The 17,205-nt window shown below is 38.9% G+C and overlaps 1 protein-coding gene across 1 annotated transcript in view; it reads left to right on the top strand.

Annotated features, from left to right (window-relative positions):
* Positions 1–17,205, top strand: part of LOC150102798 (anoctamin-5-like) — a 621,013-nt gene that overhangs the window by 25,886 nt on the left and 577,922 nt on the right. Inside the window, exon 2 of the mRNA XM_090398743.1 lies at positions 3,903–3,977. Coding sequence (XP_090254869.1) covers positions 3,951–3,977 — 27 coding nt within the window. The 5' untranslated portion in view covers positions 3,903–3,950. The remainder of the gene's footprint in view (positions 1–3,902; positions 3,978–17,205) is intronic.

Raw genomic sequence — 17,205 nt, 5'->3', positions numbered from 1 at the left:
AATGAGTTTAAGGAGAGGTATGATAGTATTGTGTGAATAATGGTTAGGGAGTGCCTAATTTAGCTCACTAGAGGGCATTATTTACGACTTTAGATCTATTCTCAATTGACATGCTTCATCTTCATTACTTAGTAGTGCCTGTGTGTATGTATCTTATGTTTTTTTATTACCTGATGATGGCAATTTGACTGTTGAAATATTAGAAGTATTAATTTTAGTTAATATAGTCAACTTTGTAATATCCTTAAAATTATAGCTATAAATAGTCATTGTATAAACCTTACCTTCAGGCTTTCTACATTGAAAAATTATTGGCAGAAGATATCCAGAAAGAATATTCAGAGGTACATTTCACTTTTGAAAATTTGATGCAGGACCATAAATGTTCAAAATATTATGTGGGTAAGAGGATGGTTGACGGAGAGATACCAGACAGCAGTTTATTCCCGAGTCAAGTCAGTAGAGGCCTGTGACTAGTAGCATTCTATAGGACCATGGATCACTACTATTTAATTTGTACCTTAAGGATATAGGAAATGATCTGAGATGATATACTCAGTTGTTGCAAATTGACTATTTCTCTATCTGTTTTGCATCATTCATGCAAAATCAGGTAGAGCAATAGTCAATAGAAATTATATTAAATGGATTAGCAATATGGGCAAAGGAAAACAGGTGTCAGTTTAATGTAGCTTTGGCAAAGTGTATGGTTATGCATTTTAGGGTGAAAAGATTACCAGTTGTGTAAAACATTGATGGAACTACACTCCATGACATTGATTAACTCCAGGATTTGTGGGGATGTTGGTGGATAGGTAGTCAAAGTTTAGAAGGAATATTGCAAAAGTGGCTAGAACAGCTTATTGGATTACTTGGTTACTGAAAAACACCCTGATAAGCAGGGATGAATAGGTTGTTATACCTCTTCATAAGGCCTGGATAAGACTCCATCTTGACTATTGTGCACTGATCTGGTCACCTTTGTTTCTTAGAAATGAGTAGAAGATTGAGATGATCTAGAGATGACTAACAAAGATGGTAGTGGCAGGTGTATCGAGTACAACCTATGATGATAGGTTAAAGATTTGTGAATTACAGAAATTTGTTCGATAGGCAGAAAAGTGGGTGATACAAATTGAGACATACAAATTATTATTATTATTATTCATACCTCCATGGAGTCAAGAGACTCATCGTGGGAAGACCTTCCTAGGAAATGCAGTCTATCATACCACTCCTTGAACACATTGACTGTTCTTGCTCTCACCACTATCAGGCAACGCATTCCACGGTTCAACCACCCTCCATGCACAGAAACCACTCCTCAACCTCTTGTTCCCAGCTTCCTTTCGTAACTTCCAGGGATGGCCCCTTGTCATCGCTCCTTCCCGCTGTTCCACCAATTGAAAAAACTCTCCAGTGTCAACCCTCTAACTGCCTCTCAGCAGTTTAAAAGTCTCAATCATGTCACCTCCCTCAGCCGATTCTCATAACTAACATTGTACAGTCCTGAAACCATCTTTGTTATCCACCTCTGTACCATTTCATAGTTAATTTATCCCCTTCAAATCCTGGGGACAAAATTTGAGAACAATAGTCTCAAATTTGGAACAATAACTCTTTTATCTCTGCAGGTCAGCATCCCTCTCAGTATTGCAGCAATCCTCTCAGTTACTTTCACCACCTTTGCAATATTCTCCCTGAATTTCAGTTTTCTATCAATCATCACTTCTGGATCTCTTGTCTCCCTACTTCCTCTAGTATAGCTCCTCAAATCGAGTATGCAGCCTCCCATCGATGTATCCCAAACTTCAAGACTTTATATTTTGCTGCCTTGAACCTATAATCCCCATTCATTTGCCCATCTGTTCAGTTTATTCAAATCCTCTTGAAGGGCTGCCACATCTGCACCATTACTAATAACCCTGACCAGCTTCACATCATCTGCAAACAACTGAATATCCCAATGCAATCCATTGATAATGTCATTGATTAAAGGTTAATCGATACATGTCCCAATACGAGTCCTGTGAAACCTTACTTGTAACCTTCTGTTACAAGTAAGGTTACAACCATACACAACTGCACCATACACAACTCTGTAATACCTATCAGATAGCCAATTCCTGAATCCAGTTGACTAATCTGACATCTAAACCCATGTGCTGCAACTTATGTATCAGCTTATCATGTGGTACCCTATCAAATGCCTTTGCAAAATTCAAAAAAATGGCAGTATATGCCTTTCCCTCATCAACTACTCTTCTCACTTGATTATAAAAGGCAATCATATTACTAAAGGAAGATTGCCCCTTAATAAATCAGTGTTGATTCTCAGATAACATTACCCTCATCTGCCAAATGGTGTATATGGTCTCTCACTAATTTCTCCAAGACCTTAATTTTGTGTCATCACAAACTGGTCTAATTATAGGCCAGTTTGTGATGACACACAAACTGGCCTATAATTAGACACTTCCAATCTGCTACTGCCCTTATGCAGTGGCACTATCTTACCTTCCTTCCATTCCCTGAGCACCTTTCTTGTAGTCTGATTTTCATTGAAAAGCCAGGGAGCTGTCAGTTCTTTAGCACATTCGCTCAAAACCTGTGGTGAAATACCATCCAGCCCCCCCCCCCCCCCAGTTTCACTGACATCCAAGAGTACTCAGTATTTGGTACATCCTCTCCTTTTGCACCGCTAAACCACGATCCTGCCCTATCCCTTTGGTATTAAAAGGGTACTTCAGGATGAAATACTCCAATAAAGTGTTCATTAAACAACTCCACTATGTCCTCTGCATCAGTCACTCTATTCCCATTTTTATCCCACAATGTCATTCTTCCACAATAATTCTCCTCCTACTGGCCACATAGCTAAAGAATTCCCTAGGAATTTCTTTGGATCTTAAAGCCAATCTCTTCTCATATTCCAGTTTTGCCTTCCTCCATACTAGTCACTCCTGGCCTGAGTCTTATATTCCTCATGTATCTGCTCTCCACCCCTCTCTTTACATCTCTTCCATAATCTCTTTTTCACCTGCAGTTCCTGTTTGATAATGTTTGTCATCCACTTTACACCAAATTGTGTTCTCTCCTTCACTTGTAGTATACAGCTTACTATTGCTGCTAACAAATATTCCTTCACAATTTCCCAAGCACTAATGATATCTCACCCTTCTGGTTTCTCCCTTTATGGAATTGTCTCAAGTTGATATCTAAGACTATTATAATTACCCACCATCTAATTCCACATACATTCCCTTTTCTTTGATACTCCTGCATGTCTGTTCGTCTTCCAAGTCAAAACCACATGGTCACTCTCTCCAATTTGGGGGAGAGATGTCATCTCAGTTATTATCAGCTCTTTTGATGCCATGACCAAATCCAAAACTCTCGAACCTCTCGAAATTACCGAAAAGTTTTTCCATGATTAATACAGAAGAAATATTTCAGACCAGGGGAGAATTAGAGGCCATCCTTGGAAATTGAGCGATAGTGTGAGGATTATATTTTTTGCTTGGAAAGGGTTGAATGAGTGGAATAGGTTGCCACAGTCTTGTGGGTGCTGTAATGAGTTCCGAATAAAAGACAAAAATCTTGCTTTCCTGTGAATCAGTTCAAAGCACAGTATGTAGCTATTGCATGAATATCGGATACTGCTTGGTATAATGTTTAGGACCTGCTTCAATGTATGTACAGACTGCATGGAATTGTCCTTAAAATAATAATATAGTCTGAAAATGAGAGAGTGAGAGAGAGAAGCATTTGTGAAAATGGTAGGATACTGTAAAAACCACTTTCTGTATTATGTAATTACCATATTCTATTTCATATGAATTACTATTTAATAAATTGTAATTTTCATAATACCTGGTAATTGTTTTTTTGTTTTTCTGCAGATGGAATAGTGAATCAATCAGAATCATCAAGACTATGATTGAGTAGTAATGGCACTCCCACCTCAATCCTATCAGGTATTGGCAAGATCTGTTCTTCAAACATTGCTTATTAATACAGCATTTCTTTATATGGCATACAATATCTGGTTGTTGAGTGTGCAGTAACTTATGATTTGGTAAAGAAATATAAATTAAATAAGAATATTATTGTTTATCTAGTATTATTATTATTTTTTGTATACATTTACCTGAATTATCAGTACTGAATGATTTTATTTGTAAGCAAATAGTTCCTTAATGAATTCATTGTAACCAGTAAATTTTCTCATGCAAATTATTATTATCATCCAGGCCTCCATGGAGTCAAAAGACTCGTCATGGGAGGTCGTTTTTAGGAAACACAAAGTTTATCATACCACTCTTTGAACCCATTGACCGTTCCTGCTCCAACCACTCTCTCAGGCAATGCATTCCAAGGTTAAACCAACCTCCACGCAAAGAAACCACTCCTCACCCACTTGCGCACAGCCTCCTTTCATAACTTCCAGGGATGGCCCCTTGTCATTGCTCCTTCCTGTTGTTCCACCAAGCAAAAGAGTCCCCCTCCCACCCCCCAGTGTCAACCCTGTAACTACCTCTCAGCAGTTTAAAAGTCTCGATCATATCACTTCTCCTTCTTCTATCCACCAAACTCTGCGGTCAACATTCCCTCAGTCGATCCTCATAACTCATATTGTACAGTCCTGAAACCATCTTTTTATCCGCCTCTGTACCCTTTCCACAGTCAATTTATCCCCTTCAAATCCTGGGGACCAAATCTGAGAACAATAGTCTAAGTGTGATCTGATCAGAGTCTTATACAATGGAATGATAACTCTTTTATCTCTGCAGGTCAGTGTCGTTCTCAGTATTGCAGCAATCCTCTGAATTACCCTCATTGTCTTTGCAATATGCTCCCTGAAATTCAGTTTTTTATCAGTCATCACCCCCAGATCTCTTGTCTCCCCTACCTCCTCCAGTACAGCTCCTCCAATTGATTAGTATGCATCCTCCCTTCGATGGATCCCAAACCTCAAGACTTTTAATTAGTACTGATATCAATTCAAAAATCCCATGTTTATTGATGTATTATGGTAATAGTGAAAAATACTCAAAGATTATGATATATGAGAACCATTCATAAACCTGTGGCAAAAATTTATGAACTTCTGAGACAAATGCAAAACAAAAAAAACACTTTCCTTTTCCTGGGGACAGAGAATCGCATGAAACTGTGGTGATACCTGTGCATTGGGAAAACTGGAAACAGGCAACATAAAAAAAAAAGAGTGCTAAACATTCAAGTGAGTTCTTTACTTTGTCATCTGCCACATTATTAAACTGTTGCATAGATTAGAATTGCACTCCTAAAGATTTTTTTTTTTTTTTTGTTGTTTTTCAGGTTGTGAACAATCTGGTAATGTAAACATGATGAAGAGATGGCATACCAAGAATATGACAAATAGGTGTTACATGTGTATTATTATTATCCTAAGACCTCCATGAAGTTGCAAACTCATCTAGGAAGCCCCTTTTGTCATACACAGAGCTCATCATACTGAAAAGTAATCTATCTTACTGTGCCTTAAACACAATCAAATTCTTTGCAGAAACCATGCTCTCAGGCAGTGCATTCCAATCATTCATAACTCCATGCAAAAAACCTGCTGATCACTCCCCTGTTCACATCCTCCTTATTCAGCTTCCAGGGATGACCTCTTGATCTCCCCCAATCTCTCACCTTTTTATGAAAGACTTCTTCAACCATAATCCTAAAACAATCCCTTACTAACTTGTTTATCTCTATCATATCACCTCCTCTTCCTCCTATCCACTAGACTTTGTAAATTGCATTGTCTCAATCTTTCTTCATATTCAACATTCCAGAGATCAGAAAGTATTTTGGTCAATTGCCTCTGGACCAATGTTCCCTCTAATTTTTTGCTGTGAGTGTGCACAGAAATTTGCATGTGTGCAAAATTTGCCTTCTTTTGAAAAGTATGTGTGTACGCATACGAGTCACCATACTGATCATTTAAGCAAAAAAGTTAAAACATTTTAGTTTACTCTTTACCTTCTAATGTAAATGGGACGTCAGCCAGGTCACCCCAAATCCCCACCGTGTTCCCACACACAGCAGTAGCCTCCCCAGTAAACGGTCAGAAATCACGATTCACAAGCCTTGGGCAGGACTTGATCCGGGAACTTCGCGCATGCAAGGCCAACACGATACCGACTGTACTAGATAGGATTCTAAGTGTGTGTATTATTACCATCACCAAGTAAGTTGGGTGACATCAATCACAGAGCTAACATAAATATTTTATATGTATTTAATATTGATCTGATTAGAAGTAAGAAATAAAGAAATTTTAATTTCATCTTGAAAATCTAGTGTGTGCATATTTTTTGCTTTGTGTGCTAGTTGTAAAACGTGTGCGTGCGCGCACATACACGTTTTACAACACACGTTTTAGAGGGAACTTTGCTCTGGACCCTCTTCAACATCTCTCTATGCTTTTGAAAACCAGGCCACATCTCTGTCCAGTAGTCCATATGGGGTCTAATCAGTGCCTTATACAATGGAACCAGAATCTTCTTACTTCTACCAGTTAGTGTTCTTTGCATCAGTGCCAGAATTCATTGTGGTGTCCTCACAATTATGGCAATATGTCATCTTAATTTTAGATCCTTGTCCACCATTACCTGAAGATCTCTTGTTTCCTCCACTTTCAACAATATACCCCTACCAAGACTAAATTCTACACCCCATCTTTGTTTTCTAAATTTTAAAACCTTACATTTTGCAGAGTGGAGCTGCCATCTTTGAACTGGCATCCCCACTCCCAGGCCCATTCACTCAGTCTATTCATGTCTTCTTGTAAGGTCACAGCATCTGCTATACCCCTTATAGTTCGTCTCAACTTTGCATCATCAGCAAACAACTGTTTCTCATTCAGATCTTACAATTTCATTAACATGCAGCTTAAACAGCAGTGACTCTCCCTAAAACAGACCACTGAGGCACACCACTAATGACTTTCCTCTTCTGGGATATTGCTTCCCCCCCACTTACCTCATACACAACTTGTTGATAGTTATCAGACTGTCAGCCAGTCTCCACTACAGTGCACTAGTCTAATATCCAATTCCATCTACTCTAGTTTACTGTCCACTTATCATGTGGTAATCTATCAAAAGCCTTTGCAAAGTCTAAGTATACTACTGTGTTTTGATCTCCCATGTCCAATGCTAGTATCACCTTATGGTAATAAGTAAGTAGATTACTGAAATGTGATCTCCCTTTCTGCAGATCCATGCTGTCCATCAAAGATACAACCATTGTTGTCAACCTAATTCTGGATCCTGATATTCTCACCAGCCTTTCCAACACTTAACTACAACACCTAATTAATGCCTTATATGCCTATAATTTGATGCTTGAGTTCGGTCACCTCCCTTATGAAGCAGCATAGTTTGCTTTCATTTTACTCCTTGGGAAGTTGACCTAATATAAGACTTATATTAAACAAATATGTCAGATGTAGATGTCAACTTGTTTGCACATTCCTTCAAAATACGTGGTGATTATGTTATCAAGTCCCACAGTCTTATTAATATCAAATTTGCTTAATTCCCCATATACCTATTCCTCACTCATAGTCATCATCCACTGTTCTCAAATTCTCCATGAACGCAGTGAGTGGAGAAAATGGTATAAGGACAGCTGCTAAAGAGGATATATTTCAGATATTTAATGAGCAGTTTATTAAGGTCTTTCATCCCTGTGAATATGACATCATGGAGAGTTTAAGAGCAGTGGTTGATGAAGAGGAGAGACTGACTGTGAGTGAAGAAGAGGTATATGGGGAATTAAGTAAACTTGATAGAGGTATATGGGGAATCAAGCAAACTTTATGTAGCCAGCAAACTTTTTTTGATCGAAAGAACTCCTTACGTTTTTTTTTTTTTTGACTTCATTAGCTAACTGATGCTGATCGGAACTTTTGCTATCCTTAACAACAGTCACCATCCTTGCCTCTTCTTTATATTCTTCATGGAATAGAGCATTGCATCTACTCTTATGCTGCCTCTATAATGCCTTTTTTCTCTGTATCCATTTCACACTTACCTTATTTTAACCTCTTGACCTTTGGAATACATTTAGACATTGTTTCTAGTAGATGGTTATTGAATATCACTCAATAAGCATTGATCTCCTTTCCTGCCAACTCCTCATTCCATGCTACACCTCCAATCTGTCTTCTGAGCTTCTCATAATCACCAACCTTGTAATTCCACATGTACCCTTTTCTAACAGAAATCCTCACATGGTTGGCAACCACTCAGGTAAACACTTCATGGTCACTCTCACCAACTGGATAGAAATTTGACACTTCATTTATAACAACATCCTCTGATGAGATGATCAAAACCAAGACCTTTAATCCTCGTGTGCTCTCTTTTACATACTGCCTGACGTAGTGGTCTCTCAAAAACTCAAAGAACTCGTTTTCTTTATCTCTGGTTGAATCTCGTCATCCCAATCTATGTTGCTCTAATTAAAATTGCCCATAATGATCATAATAATAATCATCATATCTACTTGTTCATACAATCCTGGAATGGGTTGAGCCCCCCCCCAACTGAGGAGGCTAATTAATGCAACTGGGCTTCCACTCCTTGCCGTATCCCCTAAGGGCAGTGAACACACATGGACTATAGTCAGTATTTCTGACTATAGTCCATGTGTGTTCACAGGGCTAGTTTGCCTATTCTTGGGGGACGAAAAAACAGAGTTTCTGGGTGAAAAAAAAATCCTATCTCTGTATGAGACTGGCTAACTCACCTTTTGTCGAAAGAAACTAAGTAAAGGTTCATCACATCATTGACGGGAATCGAACCCAGGTCTTTCCAACCAAAGGGCTTTGTTTCTATACTGACTTGAGCTATGGAGGCTCCCATGATGATCACCTTTTCTTAATTGCTTGGCTAATTTGCTTATGTTTCCTGGTCATTATCCTCTACATACGAAGTCTATATCAACATCCAGCGAAGTATTTCCTTAAGTTTACCTCACACCATGTTGGAGGCTTAATGGATTGTATGCAGCACTCAGAAAGGATTAAAACAGAATTTAATAATTCCTATATTTTGTCTCAGTCACTGACACATCTTCACAGATTACAAAAAAACTAATGTAACATATACACAAATACCACACAATACTAAGCCCAACCATGTGGGTGACTCTAAAGTCCTATCTAGGTGGAACGCCCTCTAAGGGCAGTTGTAGGTGGCCTGGAATGTAAGGTGGGATCTCTGATGATAAGTCTTTCCTAAATCTTAGGAAGCTTAATGCATCTGTATTTATTAAGATTTGGTTGATTTCTGAGAGCTGCTGTTGATTCTAAAAATAGTCTTTTTTTTTTTTAATTTGCTTTGGTGGAGCATGGTGGTTTTTTCCCATGAGATCCTGTGGGTTGTATCCAAGACATGGTCAGCCAGGCCTGACTGACCATATTCGTGGTTGCAGATGTATGACGGGCATCCTCCAGGCAGATGGTTGCTGATCTGCCTGTCTGTCCAAAGTATGCCAGCTTACAGGAACAGGGTACTTTATAAACTCCAGGCACTGAGAGAGGAGGGAGTTGATCTTTTGTAGAACGGATAATAGCAAGTTTGCTTTGGGGCTTAAATGCTGTGTGTAGGTTGTACTTTTTTAAAATCTTTGCTATTTTTTCCGATGTGCCACGGATGTAGGGTATGGTGATGGCATTACTAATCTCTTTGTGAAGAGAAGACTGGGGAATGGGGGAGGAACTGATTTTGTTTTTAATACTGTGATCGCTGTAGCCATTGGAGAGGAAAATGTTGTGTATGTGGTCAAGCTCACACCCAGTTGTAAGGGTGTTTCTACTGGAACAATAATTGTGGGCTCTCTTAGTTAGAGTTTTAATATAAAAAAATCTATGTGTTAAGCTAAAGATCAGCTTTTATTCCAAAAAAGCCCTTCGCATATATAACCGCACTAGCTGGGCCGGTTTGCACTACTGCGCGAACAAATCGCCACTACTCGTGCAACCCTCTCCAAGACAAACAGCGCCATTGGCTCCTTACAATCGGAGCTCTCCGCTGTTCTTAACCCTGAGCTTTGGTCCATTCTCTCTGGCATCTCAGCTTCTGCACAGAAAGAATTTCAAAAAATAAAAAAAAATAAGCATCAAAAAGTATAACAATCTGTGTAAATCCTAACTGCAACCGCTTCAACCCCTCCAAATAGTAGTTAATCTATCTTCCAAAAGGCTCAACAACAATGCCGTCAGTGCCCTAATCCTCGGTCACAATTTTGCTGTCGCACCGAAAGAAGTGCCGGTGCTTGATGTAATGTATAATATCGAATGCAGGATCTGTCTCATAGCACTGGAGATAGTAAATAACATCAGACTTGACGTCGCCAACATCCTCGTTCAGTCATCACCTCCAAAAAGTAATTTATTGTCCAGCCAACGTACTGCTCTCATGAAATTATGGAAAAAAAGAAGTATCATCATCGCTAACACATCTTGCTACAAACTATCAAAACAGCTGGCTAACTCTCTGACCCCTCTCACTGAACTTTCCACATCCTATATAAAAAAAAACTCTACCCATTTTAAAACCCTAATAGAAAATCTAACCTTATATAACACAGACATATTGGTAAGCTTTGACATCTCCTCTCCATGACTTATTTTTCACGGTATTAACAACACCAAAAAACACTTTTAACAACAAAGATGTTTTATTAACGCTTATATTTCGCTGATTTTCAACTCAGCATCATCAGAGCACAACACACATGTAAACGCGACAGTGAGCGAGTGAAACAATATTATTGCAAAAGACAAAAGATCTAAAGTCCTATTTCTGGCGCCCTCTAATGGGAAAAAAAAAAAAAAAAAAAAAAAAAAAAAAAAAAAAAAAAAAAACAGCAGTTATCCAGGAGTTTTTCTTAGGATAACCGTCTCCCAAATTTTTGGCAAATTAATGCAACCATATTTGTTAAGGTTGGGAGAATTCTTCAAAGCCATTGCTGACTCAAAAAGTCATCTTTCAGATCTATAATGACTCCTAAATAGCACATTCGTTTTCCTCCATCTAATCCTGTATGAAGGAGTGTCCAAAGCGTGGTCTGCCAGTCCCGACTTGCCATAGTAATAGTAGCGAATGTATCTTTCATGTTCTTCCAGGCAGATGTTCACTGAACTTCCTGTTTGCCCATAATAGGCCAAATCACAGTCACACGGAACTTCATACACTCCTGGGTGTGCTAAAGGGTGAAGTTTATCCTTAGGCGAGCGGATCAGAGTTGCAAGCTTGACATGAGGTTTGAAAGTGGTGCGAAGGCCATGTTTCAACAATACTTTGGCTATCTTTTCCGATGTACCTCTGATATAGGGAATAGAAATGGTCATGTTGTATTCTTGTGTATTAGGGGAGGGCAGAGTAATGGGCCTATGTAGTATTTTATCTATTTTGTAGGGATTGTAGCCGTTGGCTAAGAACGTATGGCGCAGGTATTGGAGTTCAGTGGTCAGAGCTGTATCGTTAGAACAAATGGCTCTGGCTCTGTGTGTAAGTGTTTTTTAAAATGCCGTACTGTTGGACTGGATGATGATGTGATTGTTTATGTAGGTATCTTCCTGTGTGTGTAGGCTTTCTGTAAATAGAAAAAGATAGTGCACCATCTGAAAGGCGGGTAACTAATGTGTCAAGAAATGGTAAACAGTTATTTGATTCTTTTTCTACTGTGAAGTAAATTTTGGTGTGTTGGCTGTTTAGGTAGGTGACAAAAGCATCCAAAAGTCTTGTCCATGGGGCCAGATGGCAAACACATCATCTACATAGCATAACCACACTTGTGGCTTGTATGTAGCTGTGGTAAGTACTTTGTTTTCAAAGTGTTCCATGTAAAAATTTGCTAATGGGGGAGAGAGGGGGGGAACCCATAGCAGTACCATTAATCTGTTTGTAGAATTCCCCCCCCCCATGTAAAGTAACCTGCATTCATGGTAAATTGAAATAATTCAAAAATATCTGGGGGAAATTAGACTTGATTAAATCAAGAGTGTCTATAAGTGGTACATTGGTAAATAAGGAGGTGACATCGAAACTAACCATTATGTCTGAATCTTTTAGGATTAGATTTTTAACCAGTGTTTTGAAATGGATTGAATTTTTTACAAAAGTAGAGGAGTTGCCAGTAAGGGGGGGCAAGCGACTTGGCTAAATGCCGGGCCAGTTTATATGTGGGACTATCTATGCTATCAACTATGGGGCTTAAGGGACTATTAGTTTTGTGGATTTTTGGTAATTCAATAATACGGGGTGGTTTAACATGAATTGGTTTTATTTTCCTGATGATTTCTTTGGGCCATGATGTCACTTTTTTCAGTAATTTTCGGACATTTTTCTTGTGAGACATTGTAGGGTCTCAATGTATAATTTGATATGTGGAACTGTCACATATGAGATCTTGCATTTTTCTGTTATACTCTTCTTTATTCATGATAACTGTTGCATTTCCTTTATCGGCTTTTGTAATAATAATATTTTTAATTATTATTACAAACTGAACTCCAATATCTGCGCCATATGTTCTTAGCCAACGGCTACAATCCCTACAAAATAGATAAAATACTACATAGGCCCATTACTCTGCCCTCCCCTAATACACAAGAATACAACATGACCATTTCTATTCCCTATATCAGAGGTACATCGGAAAAGATAGCCAAAGTATTGTTGAAACATGGCCTTCGCACCACTTTCAAACCTCATGTCAAGCTTGCAACTCTGATCCGCTCGCCTAAGGATAAACTTCACCCTTTAGCACACCCAGGAGTGTATGAAGTTCCATGTGACTGTGATTTGGCCTATTATGGGCAAACAGGAAGATCAGTGAACATCTGCCTGGAAGAACATGAAAGATACATTCGCTACTATTACTATGGCAAGTCGGGACTGGCAGACCACGCTTTGGACACTCCTTCACACAGGATTAGATGGAGGAAAACGAATGTGCTATTTAGGAGTCGTTATAGATCTGAAAGATGACTTTTTGAGTCAGCAATGGCTTTGAAGAATTCTCCCAACCTTAACAAATGTGGTTGCATTAATTTGCCAAAAATTTGGGAGACGGTTATCCTAAGAAAAACTCCTTGATAACTGCTGTTTTTTTTTTTTTTTTTTTTTTTTTTTCCTGTTAGAGGGCGCCAAAAATAGGACTTTAGATCTTTTGTCTTTTGCAATTATATTGTTTCACTCACTCACTGTCGCGTTTACATGTGTGTTGTGCTCTGATGATGCTGAGTTGAAAATCAGCGAAATATAAGCGTTAATAAAACATCTTTGTTGTTAAAAGTGTTTGTGGTGTTGTTAATACCGTGAAAAATAAGTCATGAATAACCATCAACACCTAAGCTTATCTGTTAGTTTGACATCTCCTCATTGTTTACCAATATTCCCTTAAACCTTAACACTCTTAGAAAACGTTTTTCCTTCTGACATCTTAGATCTCTTTTCCTTTGCCATCAATTCTGGTTATTTTTCTTGGAAGAATAAAATCTACAAGCAGATAGAGGGAACTGCCATGGGCTCCCCCCCCCCTCCCACTTGCCAATTTTTATATGGAAGATTTTGAAAAATGAGCCATAGACTCAGCCCTTCTCAAACCTTCTATCTGGCTAAGATAGGTAGATCAGCGCTTCCAAAACTGTGGGCTGCAAGCCCCTTGTGGGCGTTAAGTTTTGTTGAGGGGGCCGTGAAATAATGAAAACAAATTTAAAATGTTTTAAGACTAAGTAGTTCTTTTTTTAATCTTAAAAGAAATAAATTTAATTTTTATTATTTCCTTTTTGTTATTTTTTTATATTTTAATGGAAAAAAAGCACACATTGGTGCAGGTTCACAAATTTTGCTTCCTGCGTATTTTGGCGATTAATGAATATTAGTAAATATATGTTTATTCATATAAGTTTCATTTCAAAGGTATTGAGAAGAAGCAAAAAAAAAAAAATCTTACAAACGCAAAATCTTGAATATAAACACAATAAATATTATAATAATATATGTCTATATTACGATTTTTTTTTTAGATGAGGGGCCGTGAAATATTTTAATTTTTTAGAAGAGGGCCTTTACATCCATAAGTTTGGGAAGCATTGATGTAGATGATGTGTTCCCTATTTGGCCTCATGGCCCAGACACACTAGACTCCTTCCTCAGTCACCTCAACAGCCTACATTCCGAGAATCCAGTTTACGAAGGAAAAGAACAATTGTTTACCCTTCCTAGACACCTTAGTTACATGCCTTCCTAATGGTACACTTTCCTTCACTGTATATAGAAAACCTACGCACATAGGCAGATACATTCACAAACTCTTCCACCACCACCACTACCCCGCTCAACAATATGGCATTATTATAACTCTAACTAAGAGCCCACAATCTTTGTTCCAGTGAAACCGCTCTTACAACTGAGCTTGACCACATACACAACACTTTCCTCTCCAATGGCTACAGCGATCATAGTATTAAAAACAAATTGGTTCCTCCCCCATTCCCCAGTCTTCTCTTCACAAAGAGTTTAGTAATGCCATCACCATACCCTACATCCATAGCACATCGGAAAAAATAGCCAAGATTTTAAAAAAGTACAACCTACACACAGTATTTAAGCCCACTGCAAACTTGCTACCTTATCCGTTCTACAAAAGATCAGCTCCCTCCTCTCTCAGTGCCTGAAGTTTATAAAGTGCTCTGTTCCTGTAAGCTGGCATACTTTGGACAGACAGGCAGATCAGCAACCATCCGCTTGGAGAAATACAAGTCATACATCTGCAACCACGACTATGGTCAGTTGTGGTTGTAGATGTACCTTACATGGCTGACCATGTTTTGGATACAACCCACAGGATCTCATGCGGAAAAAACCACCATGCTCCACCACAGCAAATTCAAAAAAGAGAGAATATTTTTAAAATCAACAGCAGTGCTCAGAAATCAACCAAATCTTAATAAATACGGTTGCATTAAGCTTCCTAAGATTTAGGAAACGCTCAGAGATCCCACCTTACATTCCAGGCCACTTACAACCACCCTTAGAGGGTGCTCCACCTAGATAAGAGTTTAGAGTCACCCACTCAGTTGGGCTTAGTATTGTGTGGTATTTGTGTATATGTTACATCAGTTTTTTTGTAATCCTTAAAGATGTGTCAGTGACTGAGACGAAATATAGGAAGTATTAAATTCTGTTTTAATCCTTTCTGAGTGCTGTGTACAATCCATTAAGCCTCCGTTATCTACATTGCCTACCTCACACCTTACTGCCTCATTACCACTACCACCACTATTTCCCCCTTGCATCTCTACCTTGTATGGACACAACTCTTTTTTTTTTTTTATCATCAATAGCACTTCACCTCCCTTTTTAACCTTTCTGTATTCAAGAAATACATCATATCCCTCCATCTCTATTCCTGTCAGGATGTCATCCTCATTCAGCCATGTCTCACTTATTCCAACAATTTTTGGGTGAATATTATTATTATTAATATTATTATTATTATTATTATTACGGGCAACTCCAGGGAGTCATTGGACTCATCGAGGGAGGCCCCAAATCATATTCATCACAACTATTTGACATTCATACAGTATCTATCATACCTCGCCTTAAACTCATTCACCGTCACAGCATCCACCACAGACTCAGGGAGCGCATTCCACTCATTCACTACTCTAAAAGTAAAGAACCCAGCTCTAACACCTTTACTAACCACACTTTTGCCCAGTTTCCATGGATGTCCCCTAGTCCTCCCACAACCAGCCCTGTTCTCAAAAATATCTTCTGAATCAATTTTATAGAAACCCTTCAGTAATTTGAATGTCTCAATCATATCTCCCCTCCTCCGCCTATCAACCAATTTTTGTAACCCACAAATCCTCAACCTGTTCTCATACGGTTCATTCCACAGACCTGCTATCATCTTGGTAACTCGCCTCTGGATCCTCTCCACCTCCTCCCCATCAAGAAGAAACCTAGGTGACCAAATCTGAGCACAGTAGTCTAGATGGGGTCTTATCAAGGCTCGATACAGAGGAACAATAACCTGCTTGTCTCTGCTTGTCATCGTATTCTTCAGCAACCAAGTGATTTGATGAGCTGTTTTGGTCACTTTTGCAATGTGTCCCCTAAATTTCAATTCCTTATCTACCAACACTCCTAAATCTCGTGCCTCATCAATTTCCTGGAGCACGGTTCCACCAATGCAGTAAACTGCCGCCAATCTTTTCACCCCAAAATGCATAACCTTACATTTTGCCACATTAAACTGACATCCATTCTCCTTAGCCCAGACCTCCAATCTATCCAAATCATCCTGCAAAATTTTGACGTCATCTGCATTCACTATTGCCCTACCCAACTTCGCATCATCCGCAAACAAATGAACTGTTCCTCTCAGATCATTTCCTATATCATTTATGAACAAATTAAACAGCAGTGGTCCAAGAACAGATCCTTGTGGCACATCACTAGTCACAGGCCGTCTTGTGGACTCTACTCCCGAGTAAACCACTCTCTGATATCTCTCCGTCAACCACCCTCCTACCCATCTCACCAACCCTATGTCCATTCCCATATGCTGCAATTTACTGATTAGAATTCCATGTGGAATCCTGTCAAAGGCCTTGGCAAGGTCCAGTAGAATCACCGTAAACCCATTACCCTTATCCAGTTCAGCCGTCACTGTGTTATAATACGTGAGCAAGTTACTGAGGCATGACCTACCCTTCACAAAACCATGCTGTCCCCGATACAGTATCCCATTTTCTTCTATCCAATCTTGTATTTTCCTCTTGACTATTTTCTCTAAAACCTTGACAATGATTCCTGATATGCTAATCGGTCGGTAATTTACTACAGCAGTCTTGGAACCACCTTTATGCAGTGGAACTATTTTCCCCTCTTTCCACCCGCTCGGGACTAACCCAGACCCGAGACTCAAATTAAACAAAATGGTCAAGTGTACTGACAATTCTTTAGCTGCTTCTCGTACAACACGAGCAGGTATACCATCCAATCCCACAGATGAATTGACATTGAGGTTATGCAATAGACTACTCACCTCCACTTCATTAACCACAATTCCCGTATAATCTACTAGTTTATTCGTTTCTGCAATGTCACCACCTGGATGATATACTTTTGCAAAGTG

This window comes from Typopeltis vanoorti, chromosome 10, assembly GCF_054136105.1.
Source record: "Typopeltis vanoorti isolate ZY-2024b chromosome 10, IOZ_Tvanoo_1.0, whole genome shotgun sequence".
NCBI lineage: Eukaryota > Metazoa > Arthropoda > Arachnida > Uropygi > Thelyphonidae > Typopeltis > Typopeltis vanoorti.
Note: the sequence above shows the minus strand (reverse complement) of the source record. Positions and strands in the feature narration are given on the sequence as shown.